The sequence below is a fragment of the Cricetulus griseus genome, chromosome 4, assembly GCF_003668045.3.
Source record: "Cricetulus griseus strain 17A/GY chromosome 4, alternate assembly CriGri-PICRH-1.0, whole genome shotgun sequence".
NCBI lineage: Eukaryota > Metazoa > Chordata > Mammalia > Rodentia > Cricetidae > Cricetulus > Cricetulus griseus.
The window spans coordinates 161169895-161185322 of record NC_048597.1 but is presented as its reverse complement, the minus strand read 5'-3'; the positions used below and the strand labels follow the sequence as shown (position 1 = coordinate 161185322).

The 15428-nt window shown below is 47.6% G+C and overlaps 1 protein-coding gene across 2 annotated transcripts; it reads right to left on the bottom strand.

Annotated features, from left to right (window-relative positions):
• Nucleotides 1-2929: 2929 nt before the first annotated feature.
• On the bottom strand, nt 2930-13668 carry Drd2 (dopamine receptor D2). 2 transcript variants are annotated; one of them, XM_027412106.2, is made up of 7 exons: nt 13384-13668; nt 10334-10443; nt 9265-9401; nt 7892-8082; nt 6790-6876; nt 4978-5308; nt 2930-3123 (listed from the first exon to the last, which is right to left on the bottom strand). In XM_027412106.2, the coding sequence occupies exons 1-7, from the start codon at nt 13666-13668 to the stop codon at nt 2930-2932; spliced, it is 1335 nt and encodes a 444-aa protein (XP_027267907.1). The 2 variants fall into 2 exon arrangements, with proteins under 2 accessions (XP_027267907.1, XP_035300281.1); XM_035444390.1 differs by lacking the exon at nt 6790-6876.
• Between the last annotated feature and the right edge of the window lie 1760 nt (nt 13669-15428).

The following is a 15428-nucleotide window of genomic DNA, read 5'->3' as shown; positions in this document are numbered from 1 at the left end:
CCACCATAAAGGTCTGGTCTCACAGGAGTTTTCTTTTCCTATCTAAAAAGAGAAGATTAAATAAAAACTAAATCTGCCCCCATTAAGCCACTTCTAACCGCACTGCACAGAATAGATGGCATAAGATTCAATCAGGGGTCTGGGCTGTCACCCATCCAGGCACACCAACTCCTCGAGTGAGTCCAGGGCACAGCAATGGCCTCCTGGGACAGGAGGAGAGGACTACTAGGAAAGGCAAAGTCCAAAGATGCTCTGTACAGATAGATTCTGAAGCCACAGATACAGACTGTGTCTTTGCACCCAGGAGGACAGTGAACCATTTGGCACAGGGAAGACTGGGCTACAGCTGAAGGAAGAAGCCATGTCGTCTCTGGTGTCAAGGATGGTCTAGGAATGGTTTCCAGGTATGTGAGGACACTGGCAATGTCAGGGAAAGGAAATGGGGAGGGAAAGGCTGAGTGCTTCCTTCCCAAACCCACCAAGAGGAGCAGGGGTGGGGCTTTTTTAAAGAGCCAGAGCCTGGGATACCCCTTTCTGCTATGTGTTTTTGGGTACCACTCCTCCCATCCCTTGCTCCCAAGTGCTTAAGGGGGGAGAGGGTGGAGCCCAGCCCTCCCCCTGCCCACTCTAGCTGTCAATCTGCTGTCTGGAAGAAAGACTTGAAGCCTCCTGACAATTGTGGGCAACTCTCTCCTGCCCCGCCTCCCGCCCATGCCCTGCCCTCTTCCCCTCTTCTTTCTGACAGGGTTCTTCTCTGATTTCTCTGGGGCTTGCCTCCCCACCCCACTTTCAGGGCCTCCCTTCCCCTTTCTCTCTCTGTCTCTGTCTCTGTCTCTGTCTCTGTCTCTGTCTCTCTCTCATCTCTAGGTTTCACAGCTGGTAAATTCGAATGCCCTCATGAGACCTCTAATGATGAAACAAACTTTGACTCTCCCAGCCAGGCCAACATCATCCATCCTTAGGCTGACAGCATGGCGTGCGTGCATGCGTGTGTGTGTGTGTGTGTGTGTGTGTGTGTGTGTGTGTGTATGTGTGTGTGTGGTGTGGGGGTGATTATTAGGTGGGTATCAGCAGCAGATAGTTTCCTAGGGTTTCTGGACACAATGGGGGTTTGATCCACCTCAGGAGATTGCCATCAAGTTATTGGTGGCCCTTAGCTACCCTAGGGAACCTGCTTAGCTTAGCTTCTGGCACTAGGGTGCTCCTGGGGACAGGAGCCTTTCCCAAGGTTTAGCACTATGTTCAAGTTCAGCAAGAAGATCCAAGTCCATAATTAAATGCTCAGGGCAAGTTAAGTGCTCCAAACTTTGGTGCTAAAAATATTATATTTAGCATGCAAATTATGCCCTGACAGCTCCCCAGAGCCTCAGCCCGTGGGTGCCACTACCTTGTTTGTCATTATTCCTGATTTTTAAGGTGCCAAGAACATTCCTCTTTCACTGGGTTGATTTCTAGTTCTCTTCTAAGGAGTCAAGTTTCCGTTGCCAGGGCAGTGCCAGCCTGCAGACCTTGAAAGTTTGGAGCTATGAACAAGCCTGGAAGTGGGAAGAAGGACATTTGTCTAGGCCGCTGCCTTCAGACGTTCCCTGCCTTATACTACCCACAACAGAGAATGGGCAAGGAACAGACAGATGCAAGCAAAGCCAACACCTCAGAGAACACCTTCACCATGGAGCTATCTCTGCCTTGATGGCTAAGATTGGTCCTTCAGAGGTACAAGGCTCCAGGGAGCTGAAGATAGCTGGATTTCCTCTTATCGTTGTCCACTTTATGCTATATCTAAATGTTGAAGACAGTGTTGGTGGTGTTCCAGGCCACCCAAGGGCCAATGGGAATGACTCTTGTCAACGTTTTATTGGTTTGGTGCATGTACAGTGATGTTACAGAGTTGGAGCCCAGGGCCCTCCAAGCTGAAGCTTCCCCTCCCCCTTCAGGGCTGGACTATGCCATGTCCAATAGCATCAGTGGCCTCCTACCCATAGTCCCCTCTAAGGCAGAGGCACTGGAAAGGAAGAGAAATTGGAAAGAGAAGAGATCAGCAGGGAAGTGACAGGAGGCTGCCCACTCTCCCAAAGAGTCCCAAGTTACCACCTCCTACTTGAGCCCCACCATGGGTTCGAGGCCTGACTTCCCAGGCTGGCCAGCATTTGCTGTGAGGAATGGATCTGTTCAAGACTTGTCAGGGGGTGACAGGGTGGGTTGAAGGGTAGAGAGAGATCAGCTACTTTTCTCCTTATCGCCCTTGAGGATTAGAGTTGTCCCCCTCAAAGGGTACAGAAGCCATATGGGGTGCTATAAAGGGTAGGACACAGTGGTACCCACTGCTATGAAATGGGGTTCACTCTGGAGTTGGGGTATAAAACAGGTTTTCAGCCTCAATTTCTCTGGGGTCTGTGGAGCTATCTGATATTTATGTGTGTCTCCCAACACTAATGTTGCCAGGGGCCTTGGCGTGTTCCCTGCTTTCCTGTGTACTCCCTGTGAAGTCTCAACTGTCCTTCCATCACCTGATCCAACAGAGGCAATCAAGGGCCAGGTCAAGCCGACAATCAGGGTGTGCTCGGCACTGAGCTGGATTCTGGCCTCAGCAACTCCGGTGCCACCCGAGAAAGGTCAAGGAAGACTGCTTGCCACATCTTTGGTGCCATGGAGATGGGGTCTGGATGTGAGAGGGGGCACTCTGTGAGCTGCCCGCAGCCATGGGTCAAACCCCAGAGCTTGTAGGATACCAATCTCCCTGGACCTACCCTGGCAGGATGAGGGTGTGTGGGCAGAGAGGGGCACCGAGCCAAGCTAACACTGCAGGGCCTGCAGGGTCAAGAGAAGGCCAGGTCCATCTGGGCCTTTCTGCCCACAGCTTGCAGGGATGAGGTCTGGCCTGCCTAGGCAGGGAGGCGGGAAGCAGCTGCTGTGCAGGCGAGGGGCAGACTCAGCAGTGCAGGATCTTCATGAAGGCCTTGCGGAACTCGATGTTGAAGGTGGTGTAGATGATAGGGTTCACAGCACTGTTGACATAGCCCAGCCACGTGAAGGCGCTGTAGAGGACTGGCGGGATGTTGCAGTCACAGTGTATGTTCAGGATGTGCGTGATGAAGAAGGGCAGCCAGCAGATGATGAACACACCTGGGAAGAGGGCAAGGTCAGGCGGGCCCCAGGCCCAGGAGAGCCTGGCCTGGGTGGGCCCTGCTCCCTGTACACCTATCTGCTCTGCCACAGGCTTCCCTGGGGCACCAAGACTTCTAGCTGCATGCAGTAGCCCCAGGATCACAGCAAAAGAAGCCCTGGTCTCAGATCTAAGCATCCTGCTTCTGACACTAATGTATAGGGAAGGGTCCCTGCACCTTCCTTAGACTTATTTTTTGCTCATCTGCTGAATGGACATGGCTTCTGCCTGCTAGGGAAGGAAGGGGCTTGAAAACTAGTGGGAAATGTTAGCCTCTTGTTCCTAGTCAGTCTCTGAAAACGGACACACAGACTACTTCCCAGTTACCGTTGGGAACAATGTTATCTTCAAGCTGGTGACACTAGAAAGAATTTGTTCTCAGCAGTGTGGGACTACAATTTAGGAAAAGAGAGAGCTAAATACCCATTTTACTTAATTTTCATGATCACCCCTTGAATTCAATGGGAAACTAAATTGCATGCTGGCTCCACAATGTCCCTGGGGCCACTTTACTATTGAATAACACAACTGGTACCTGATCCCCATCTGTCTAGGTCCCTCAAATGGCAAGGTTCTTGCTCCAGTCTTTCCCAAGATTGTTCTGTGTTGGTAGACACACCTTTATTTGGTCCTACCAGAAGACCATGCCTTCTTACACAGGCGGGTCTTAGGACTACTTGCTCCAGTTTGACACTCAGTGTGTAGGTGTATGAGGATGTTTTAGGGACAAAGTATTGTCTTGGAGTAACAAGACCCTGGAGTATAACTGGTGGACTGCCACATAGATTGCTCAAATCCACCCTGCCACATCCCAGATAAGTGGAAAATAATCCCTTGCCCTTCTGGGGCCTGTGCTTCTGAGCAGGGGTGGGGGGGTGGGGATAGGCATAAGAACCTGCCCATTCATTCGCCAGGATTTCCAGACCATCAGATGGGATCCCAGTGCCACACAGATGGCAAATTCACACCCTACCCCCCTTTCCCCAACTGTCTCTATCAGTCTTCTTACTTCCTAGGTTTTGTCTTTCATTACACAATATCCTAGAAGTTAAAAATTTGCACTCTTTGTGTGTGTGTGTGTGTGTGTGTGTGTGTGTGTGTGTGTGTGTGTGTGTGTGTGTGTGTGTGTGTGTGTGTGTGTGTGTGTGTGTGTGTGTGTGTGTGCGTCTATGTAACACATGGAGATCAGAGGACAACTTGTGGGAATTGATTTCTCTCAGATCACTATATGGGACTGAGGGATTGAACTCAGGTTGTCAGGCTTGGTGGTGGCTAGTGCCTTTACCAGTTTAGTTGCCCCTCTAGCCCATAAAAGTTAGAGTCACCTCTCAAGGTCCCATCTTATTTTTCACAGTTTTATCCCATGGGTACTTGTTCGAGTAAAAATGTATGTTTCCAAATTCATCAATAGAAATAGCAACAAAACGCATAATAACTCACATATGTGGTACTTTCCCAACCCTGTGCTATCCTGACTATTACAAAAAATCTGAGAGGCATCTTACTTCACAGACACAACCTGGAACACAAGCTATGGTGCTTTACCATAGACCAGTGAAGCTCAGACACTGTAGTCAAACTACCTGAGATGACCATGGTAAAGTTGTGTAACTACACTAAATCCTGGTTTGCCCTTCTGCTCAGTAGGCACAATAGGAGATTCTACTGAATATTGACTATTTGAATGTAAGGAAGTACCCAATATATGACCAGCCATGGTCATCAAGGCAGAGACTGGAACCTTCAGGGATTACCCTTTCCCCTGCCAAAGCTGTGCATGGCATGGCTGTTGCCATCAGCTGGATCTGACTCACCAAGAACAATGGCAAGCATCTGAGTGGCTTTCTTCTCCTTCTGCTGAGAGAGCTTCCTGCGGCTTATTGTCTTAAGGGAGGTCCGGGTTTTGCCATTGGGCATGGTCTGGATCTCAAAGAACTTGGCAATCTTGGGGTTGGCAATCTTGGCATGCCCATTCTTCTCTGGCTTGGCAGGACTGTCAGGGTTGCTATGGAGGCCGTGATGGGATGGATCAGGGAGAGTTAGCTGGTGGTGACTGGGAGGGATGGGGCTATACCGAGTCCTCTCTGGTGGACTGGTGCTTGACAGCATCTCCATCTCCAGCTCCTGAGCTCGGCGGGCAGCGTCCTGTGATGGAGGCAGAAAACTTTGGATAAGTCCCTGGGCAGAAGCCGCCAAGCCTCCTTGGCTTTCCTAGCCCTCTGCACACTCCTGCAAACAACAGAGTGACTGCCAGGAAAACAAAGAAGGCCATCACTGGGAGGCAGGGACCATCTAAATACAGCACTCAAACTTATGACAGTCACTCCTGGCCCACTTCCCAGGGAAATCCTAGCAAAACCTCAATATCCTAGAAACACTTGAGTGCTAGTACCCAGGCGCTTCTCTTTTTTATAACCTGAGTGACACTTTCTGAGTTCTAACTAAGGGCCAGACACCATTCCACCTGCTAAGACAAGCCCTGACTGACATTCAGTCTTGACTTATAAGAACTCAGTTTTGATGACATGAAAATCGTGTTCCCCATGCCCCCTGGCAGGTTGGAGTACAGACTCCTGCACCAGCAGGGGTATGTGGTCTGACTAGCCTGACCCAGAAGCTAAGGGCTGATCTGGAAGCTCCATATCTTCTCTGCTAGGCTGACTTGGAAGGTCCAGCATAGGCCTACACGTGGCTTCCAAGTTCCTCTTTAGGCACTCTTGTCCTGGACCTTGCTGGTCTCAGACCAGCCTCTGAAATACAGCCTATGTTCCCAGATGGTGAAAATGGGCTGCTGCTTTAAATATAACCTGAGGTCTGTCTTAACACCTGCTTCACAAATAGCTCATTAGAGTCCTATATTGGAATGCAGGCAAATTGGAGGGACCCTGTTATCTAAAAGACATATTGATGGACTTTACATATAATCCTCTGTGGTTTCCCTATGCAACTGGAGGATGAACGGCCTGCTTCTTGAAATCTGGTGCCTGCTAGTACCAGGAAGAACTAAGGTACGCTACGAACCTGAACTTGTAAGTTCTACTTTCAGGGTATGATTCTTGTCCACCCCAAATGCTCTGCCCCTTCCTCACCCCACCCCAGCCACCAGCTCCTGGCTCCAGAGCTGCCTATCCAGAAGGTGTCACACACTGAATGGAACAGTGTGGATTCAGAAGTCACGTAGACCTGGGCTCCAGTACATGCCTGACACTAACTGTTCAGAATTGGGTGAGCTACCTGTACTCCATGAGCCTTGGCTTCCTCTTCTGTGAGCTAAAGACCAATAAGATTTACTTCCCAGGGTCACATGAGGATTTGATGAGATGGCAGAAAGCATGGCAGATGTTTGAGGAGTGGAAATAGCCCCTATTGTCACTTTTACTGGGTTACATGGGTAGGTCATTTCTCCCAAGAAGCTTCTGTGTATCCGTGCCTTGCAGAATCGAGGTATCTCACTGCACCCATGTTCTGAAGTATGCAAAGTGAATGTGCTCTCAGTGGATGCAAAGATGGGGTGCCAGGAGGCACTTTTCCCTTACAATAGCTAGCTGGTGAGGTCCTAGGATGAGAGATTGTGGACTCCACTGGGGGCAGAAAGATGGTATTGGGTCCCTGACCTGAACACTTACCATTCTCCGCCTGTTCACTGGGAAACTCCCATTAGACTTCATGATAACGGTGCAGAGTTTCATGTCCTCAGGGTGTGTACAGTTGCCCTGTGGAGTGAGCCAGCACATGGGTCACACAAGACAGTGGAGAGCAGAGGTGGTAAGGGAACAGATACCTAAGCAAGGGAGTTCATGGAGAACTCAAACTCAGGGCAGAGGCCCAGTCATTAGAGGAATGTGGCCACAGAAGACAGTTAGGTCAAAAGTGAAGGCTGGTGCTGTGATGAGAAGAGGTGGGCAAGGGGAGGGGACAAAGGACCTCATTCTTTGTGGAGGACCTGTTCAGGATCATGCTAGGCACATGCTCACGTCCCTTCTCACATCAAATCTTCAGACCACCCTGTGAAGTGCACATGACTCCCATTTAACAGACGAGGAAACTGAGGCTCACAGAAGCTAAGCAACATGCCCAAGGACACACATCAAAAAAAAAAAAGTCTTGTCACCAGGATTTGGACCCAATACATCCAATCAAAAAAGTGGTGACACCAGGATTTGGACCAGATGAATCTAACCCCCATAAGTTCTTGTTCTTTCCATACCCACATGCTGTCTTCATTGTAGAGTGTTGAGTGGAAGAAGGAGATTATATGGTAAAAGAGCAGGGAAAGAATAGAGGGCAGAGGAGAGAAACAGGAAAGAGGAGGCAGGAGTGCACATAGAGGGAAGGGCAGAGCATAGCTGGTAGAAAGAATCATATGGAGAAGATGAAGGAAGGAAAAGATGAAGGAAGGAAAGAGGAAGTACAGAAGTCAGAGTGAGAAAGGTAAAACTACATGAGGAGGAAGAGAGAAACTAAGGACCAGACCAAGCAAGAACTGCTTTGTGCAGCCACAGAGTTCTTCACATAGACAATTCTAGTTAGCTCCCACCATGAACCCCATCCTCTCTTTCTAAAGATTCTGTCACTCAACTGAGGTCTACACCATCACTCAGGCCCACCAGCTCCTCCAGCCCAGACTTCCACCTTGCTGTTATGTCTCAGACCCCCCACCCAAGTGTAGTATTAGCTCTCTTGGTAGCAGTTAGGTAGGGACCCTTGTTGGGGCTGAGGTCTGAGGACCTTGAGTGGGGTCTTCAGGTTGGCTCTGAAAGCTCGGCTGCTGCGCTTGGTGTTGACCCGCTTGCGGCGCTTGCGAAGGACGATGTAGATTTTGATATAGACCAGCAGGGTAACGATGAAGGGCACGTAGAATGAGACGATGGAGGAGTAGACCACGAAGGCAGGGTTGGCGATGATACACTCATTCTGGTCTGGGGGGGAGGAGAAACCCATATGGGCAATGTGTCAGCAGTGTCACTGTGCCATAGCACCACTAGAGGACATCCATCCTCTTGTTGGGAACCAGAAGCAATTTTACAGACTAGGTAGTGACTGTTGCCTGGAAATGGTAGATGTGAATAAATGTTCAGTATTTTTTTTTTTAGAAAAAAAAAAAAAACAGGGTATGAAATCCCCAACTGTTAGCAAGAAGTAAAGCTGTACTACTGACTGCTTCCAAGTTTTGCATTCTTTTTCTTTAATTACTTGCTCATTAGTTTTGTCCTTTCTAAGAACACAGGAGAGCCATGATTCAGAAGAAATGACACAAGGAAACATATTCAAAAGAGGAAGCCATTCCTGTATAATGGGGAAGGAGAGGCCCTGCCACTCCATAATTTTGGTAACAGGCTAATCTCACCTACTTACTGAACTAACTTACCTGTGTTTAATATGCATCCACAGTCCCTTCCAGGTAGACCAGAAGTCTGTTGATGTCAAGCCCATTTTATATCAAAAAGACTAAGTATAATTAGTCTTTTCCCATTTCTGGGAATTCCTGTGGCACCTGCATTCTGAACTACATACTTCTTGAGCTTCACTGTAACCTATGAACCACAGGGATACCTGTTTAGCTCTTGCCTCTCTGCTGAGAAGCAACTGCATACCGCAAATGTTCTGTTCCTCTTTTGTCTGAGATGCTCCTGACTCTGCCTCACACAGGAAGGGTATTGAGATTGGAGCAACTCCTACTTGTTTCTAGATTTTTTGCTTCAGGCAGCATGGGACACTTACTCATCCTCCAAATACCACTATCAGACATGGATAGAGTAACCTCTCTGCTAAACACAGAAGCATACACACACATGTTCAAGGCTGTTTAGCTTACTTCAACATATTAAATGAAATTGAAAATGGTCAGACCTCCTCCTCAGTTATTTTCCCCTGCTCCTCAGCAAGTCCCAATATGCCTGGAGCCATTGTTTCCTCTCCTGCCTAATCTGGAACAATTCTGAGTTGGACAGGATCTGGGGGATGCATCCAGCCTCCTTGAAGATAAGAATGGGTCACCATTGGGCTTCCACCCATATCTGCATCAAAGACTCAGTCACTCGGTGTCCTAAATGGAGCAGAGAGATGGAGCTATCTGAGCCCCAGGCAAAGGCCAGACTTGCCTGTGTTGTTGAGTCCGAAGAGCAGTGGGCAGGAGATGGTGAAGGACAGGACCCAGACAATGGCGATCATGACAGTGACTCGGCGCTTGGAGCTATAGCGTGTGTTGTACAGCATGGGCATGGCCACAGCTGTGTACCTGCAAAGGTGGGGATCCTAAGTCTGGGTTGCAAGCCAGAAGACTCCTCACTCAACAAGATGCATCGGAGATGCCTCTTCTGCTTGGTTCTATGATGCCTGACGAATTCACTCACTAAACCTTCCCTTGTCCCCACATTCAAACAAAGAATCAAGCACTTAATGAGCAGCAGCTACTGGGTACTCCTGGGCTATTGTGCTAATTAATTTCCCCACCCAGACTGCAGACTTTCTGATGGATCTTTGCACATTTGATACCATGCTCACTATACTGGACTGCAGAAGGTGGAAGAATTTGTTGACAACTGGTAGTTCTGTCCCTCAGAGCAAGGCTTTAGTCCCATTTAGCAATAAGTGATAACAGGGGCAAACTATTTTAATCCTCCTTCATATTCTTCTACCAAGCTCTCCTCGATCAATAACATCTGATCTTCCAATAGTCCTGTGAGAGGAGAAAGCGGGGCCTCTGGAAACCTTTATGTTGTGTCAGCACACATGAGTGAAAGGCTCCAAGGATACAGCTTGGGAAAGTGGGCATGGCCTGGATCCCCTTGACCAGGACACAAAATTCAAACTCAACACTGTGACTTAAGGGACAGGTATCATTTTCATGTCCCAAAAATATATCATAGAGTTCAAATAATTTCTACAATCTTCCCATGCGCTCCAGTCAGAACCAACTCTTTCATACAAGTTACAATCTGGGTATTCCATGGGGAGTACGCAGGATCCCAGCCAAACACACACACACACACACACACACACACACACACACACACACACACACACACACACACACAGACACAGACAGACTCACATACACACAGCCAGTAATTACAGCACCACAGACAGAACCTGACCCTGAGAAGAGGTGAGGCACTCAGCAGAAAGGTGAGTGACCAGGATCACCTCACCCCACCTGGTTGCCCTCACCTGTCAATGCTGATGGCACACAGGTTCAGGATGCTGGCTGTGCACATCATGACATCCAGAGTGACAAAGATGTCACAGTGAATCCTGCTGAATTTCCACTCGCCTACCACCTGGAGACAAAACAATGCCATAGATGGAAAGCAGGGTTGCAGATATGATTTACCAATGGTTCATTACAAGGGAAGGTTGGGCAACAATCTCAGAGGACAGCCCCAGTAGTTATATTAGCTCCATCTCTCCTTTCTGTAACAAAATACCTGGCAAAGCAATGTAATAAAGGAATTATTTTTGGTTCACAGTTTTAAGATACTGTTAAACATGGTGGAAAAGGCATGGGTGGTCAGAGCTTGAGGCATCTGGTCATGTTGGGTCAAAGGTCAGGAAGCAGAGAAAGATGAATGCTGGTGCCCACCTTGCTTTTCCCTTTGTATTCAATCCTTGTATTCCACACCACGGGATAGCAATGCTCATATTTAGAGTGTGTCTTTACACTTCAGGTAACTGAATGTTGGAAAGTCCCTCATAGACATGCCAGAGGTCTGTCTCCTAGGTGGTTCTAGGTCCCATCCAGTTGACAGTCCCTGTTATTTGTCATAGAAATCTTACGGGTCAATGCTGAGCAGCAGTGGGGAGCAAGTAATGCCTAGGAGGACTTGGGGCCTGTACCTCCAACCTCTCTCCTTTCAGATATGTGAATCTATTTTGTGCCAAGGACTTTGTGTTAGAAGAAAGATGGCTCGCGGGGCTGGAGAGATGGCTCAGAGGTTAAGAGCACTGACTGTTCTTCCAGAGATCCTGAGTTCAATTCCCAGCAACCACATGGTGGCTCACAAAAATCCGTAATGAGAGCTGGTGCCTTCTTCCGGCCTGCAGGCAGAACACTGTATACATAATAAATAAAATCTTTTAAAAAAAACCTAAAGCTAAAAAGAAAGAAAGATGACTCTTAACTTTAAGCATTACTCTGTAAAATGCCTGGGTGATTACCTAGTGATCTCCATGAGTCTTCAACATCTCTGGTTTTGTCTATTTAGCATCCATTCACTACAGAGACAACTGAAGTAACTCTACTCTCTGATTTTTGGCAGCACATCTTACAGACCTAGGGTGAAGTTGTTCCTCCCAGGTCTAGCTAACTCTGCAAGTCTGGAGTGCCCTCACCATAGAAGAAACCTTTGGCTTTCTACTCACAGGAGAGAGGGGTGAGAAAGACCCATCTATGAGAAGCACCCACTGTGTGCTCTCTAGCTCAGCAGGGCCCCATGCTAATTGTCATATTGCTCATTATCAGACTGCCCTTTCTTCCCTTCCCAGACACAAAACCAAGCATTCTATGTAAGCTCCGTTGGGGGTAATAGATTTGTCACCACCTTTCATGGATGAAGCAGCAGTTTCTCTGTGTATATCTTCTTGGGGTTCACATGAACCTGTTCCTGCACTGTGGTAGCCGATGACTACTGGATATCCAGCTGTAAAGAATGAACACGGCTTCCAAGATACAGAATTTATTTTCAAAAGACCACTAGGCAGGGCACTATGTCCATCTGGTTCACACTAGCTTTGGAGTTCCTCCTGAGACTGATATATAGAAGCTGCCTTCATGTCTCTGAGGACCCATGTCTGAGATGCCAAAGACCTCTTCTCCATCTTTCTGCCCATCTTCTCTCCCACTTGTCATTCATCCTTTCTACAGACATCTATTTAGCATCTTAGGGTGTGCTACCCTCTGGTCTAGACTTCTGTATACATAGGGTAATGGTCCAGACAGTGCCTGCCTTCAAGAATCTCTCAAACCCACTCCTATTCAGCTTGCCCAGATCCTGGGTGAAGAATGAAGATGCTGTTTCTATTATCCCAGGAGTAGCTACTTGGGAGAGTAGTTAGGAGCAGTGATTCCTCCTTGCTACAAGCTTTCTCAGTACTTCCTGCCTGGATGCATGTCCTCAGCCTCCTACTGAGGCCTGTCCATGCTGTTTCAAGCAGACTGTATTGCCTAAGCCCTCATCAGTTTCTTCATCCATGACACAGAAATTCTTCAGGTCCCAGACTTAAGAGAAGAGTAGGACAAAAAGTACAATCAGTGTCGAATAAGTGATCACCTGACTCTGATCTCATCTGTTCTGAAAGGCTCATGGCGACTCTCTCTGTGAAGGATGTGAGAACTAGAAGTTCCTGGATAGGCAGGCACTCTCTCCCTACCCTCTCTCAGAAATCTCTCCCTCAGCTGTCTAAGTGGAAAGGGGTGGGACCAAGAAAGCCTTTCTGCACCTTGACTCTTGAAGCACTCTGCTTCCCCTCTAAAATAATGGTGAAAAATTATGAATGACATCTTCTTGAGGGACTGAGGCTCCCAGAGATCCCAATACAGTTGGTGTAGAGATTTGTCACTATCCCACAGTCTAATAAGGACATGGGTTCTGTTGACTTTCAGCCTCCATGTCACCATTATTTTAGAGGGGAAGCAGAATGCATTGTCCTCCCTGGGAAAGGCATTGCAGCATGGGCTGCCCATGGTTGCCTCTACCAGGATACAGGTACTAGAATAGACTAGGAGAAGGAATTAGGGGCAGCACAGAACAGCAGCTCCAGTTTCTGAGATGCGGAGAGTGCTGAAGAGTTTCAGGCTGTGGAGCACAGATATTATCACAACCCCACTCTAGGGACCCCCACCAGTTAGTCCTGCTCCAGTGCAATCTACCGAAGTAATCTCAGGGCAAGACAGATTTCTAGCTTGGACTCCCCAGTTGTGTGAGTAGAGAAGAGATTGGTCTTCTCTGACCAGCTGGCCCATCATCTGCAACATGGTGACAGTGCTGTGAGGATCCTATGGGACGACTCTGTATATAAAACACTTAGCAGGGGGCCTGCGCTTAGAAAGCACACTATGAATGACAATCATAATTATTATGACTGTCTACTCCATAAAGAGAAAAACTGAATCTAGAGGAGAAGAAAAGACTACCTGGGGGAAGTGGCAGAAACCGCTGGGGTTTACGAATCCAGACTCCAGTACAAGGCCCTCCTAGAGCAAAGCAGGGACCCAGACCTACCTCAAGGTAGACGACCCAAGGCATGACCAGCGTGGCTACCAGAAGATCAGCCACAGCAAGGCTGACTATCAGGTAGTTGGTGGTGGTCTGCAAAGCCTTCTCTCGGGATACAGCCATGCACACCAGCACATTGCCAAAGACGATGATAAAGATGAGAAGGGTAAGCAGCATGGCATAGTAGTTGTACTGGGGCCTGTCCGCCTTTCCTTCTGACCCATTGAAGGGCCGGCTCCAGTTCTGCCTCTCCAGATCATCATCATACCAGGACAGGTTCAGTGGATCCATTGGGGCAGCGGGGCCACTGGGTGGCAAGGCTCTGGCCGGGAGAAATGAACACAGATAGTGAACAGCAGGGCTTTCCAGGCACGCTTCCCTGAAGAAAACCCAAGCACTAGCAGAGTAGAGAATTCTCCAACCCAAGGTTTTTATGCTCATATTCAGTGACCTTATAATGTTTGGACCTGCTTCTGTTCTTTCTAACAGATGGTATAATAAATGAATAACACACATTTTTTCAAGTGTAATAGAATAAACAAACTTCAAAAGAGCTACTTATCCATTCTTTCATTTGTTCAACCCACTCATATGCACAGTAAGCTAATTAATCATTAATTCTTGATAGTAGTTAACATGTATTAAGCATCATTTTATAGGTGGATAGAAAATACAGGCAAACAAAATATACATGGTTTTGTATCTTACATTCTAGAAGAAATAATAGCAATTGTGCTCAGTGGCACAAGCCTGTAATTCCAGTTGCCCAACCCCCAACCCCAGAGCTGATGCAGGGGGATAGAGAATGCAAGGCTAACCTAGGCTACAGAGTGAGTTCAAAATCAGTCTGACAACTTAGTGAAACTCTGTCTCAAAAATTCAAAGAACTAAAAGAGCAGATGTTTTGGTATATTTCAGTGGTATAGTATTTTTCTAGTATATACAAGGCCCTGGATTCAATCTTTAATCCTATAAGAAAGAAAACAATAGCCAATTAATCAAGCAGTAATCTTTGCCATGTATAGGGACTAGAAAATAGAATGGGGAGAGAGATACACACCCTAGTTCATGTATGTAATCAAGGCTTTCTGATGGAAGTCACATTCAACTAAGACCTGAAGGATATATAGGAATTAGACATGTAGAGAGCTTGAGATTATTTATGGGAAGGGTCCAGACAGAAAGCCCCACCTGCCATGTTAGAGGGCTTAAAAGAGATTTGAGAGAGCAGAAGCCTAGAGGATCTTGGCATGAGTTGAATCAGAGCAGCTGTATAGGTGAGATCACAGAGGGCCTGAAAAGTCATTTAGATGTTATCTAAGGGCAGCAGAAAACGCATGTTCAGGTCTGCCTTGAAGAATGATGAATCTGAGCATAGTACATAGTGAATGAGTGAGGTCCACAGCAGAAGCAGGGTGACGTGGTTCCACAGGACACACCTTGTGGTAGGCCTGAGATGAAGGAGGAGGAGTCTGCTAAGCAACTAAATGTTGGATGATGTTTCATCCAGGGAGAACATAGCATAGTTTGAACAGCAAGCGATTCTGTTGAGCTAAAAATGTAGGGCATGGTAATGAGGTTGAGGAAAATTAAATAGAGGGACATTCATAGGCCAAAATGACTGAGTAAAGGAATGACAGCATTAAATTGGGGTTCTGGAAAGTTCACTGGCTGCTTAGGGCAGAAGAAAACGTAGAGTGAAGTTAGCTAACCACAAATCCAGTAAGAGGTGGCAGCCACTGAATGGAAGCAATGGAAGAGGACGTAGACCTTAGAATTCAATGTCATGGAGCCTGATGATAGGGCCAGTGGGGACAGAAAGGGGAATGAGGCTAAGAAGGAAAAGAAACACCCATGGCAAAACATGGATTTCCCTAGGGCTGACAGTGATGCATTCCCAGAGAAAATGTAGCAGGGGGTGGTGGTGGGGTGGGGTGGAGGGACTCAGGAGCAGACTTGAGAGGCATCTGGCTTGGGTTGTGGTGTGACTGAAATGATGCACACGTAACATAGTCCCAACAATGCTAACAATCGCGTTCCTATTTGATGGG

Bases quoted from the DNA above. Each gene is read 5' to 3' on its own strand.
- Drd2 (XM_027412106.2), bottom strand. From the start codon at position 13,668: ATGGATCCACTGAACCTGTCCTGGTATGATGATGATCTGGAGAGGCAG. The intron at 9,402-10,333 runs GTGAGGGCAACC...CCACCTTTGCAG, and splicing joins TGTGCCATCAGCATTGACAG to GTACACAGCTGTGGCCATGC. The intron at 8,083-9,264 runs GCAAGTCTGGCC...CCTCCCCCCCAG, and splicing joins CTTCGGACTCAACAACACAG to ACCAGAATGAGTGTATCATC.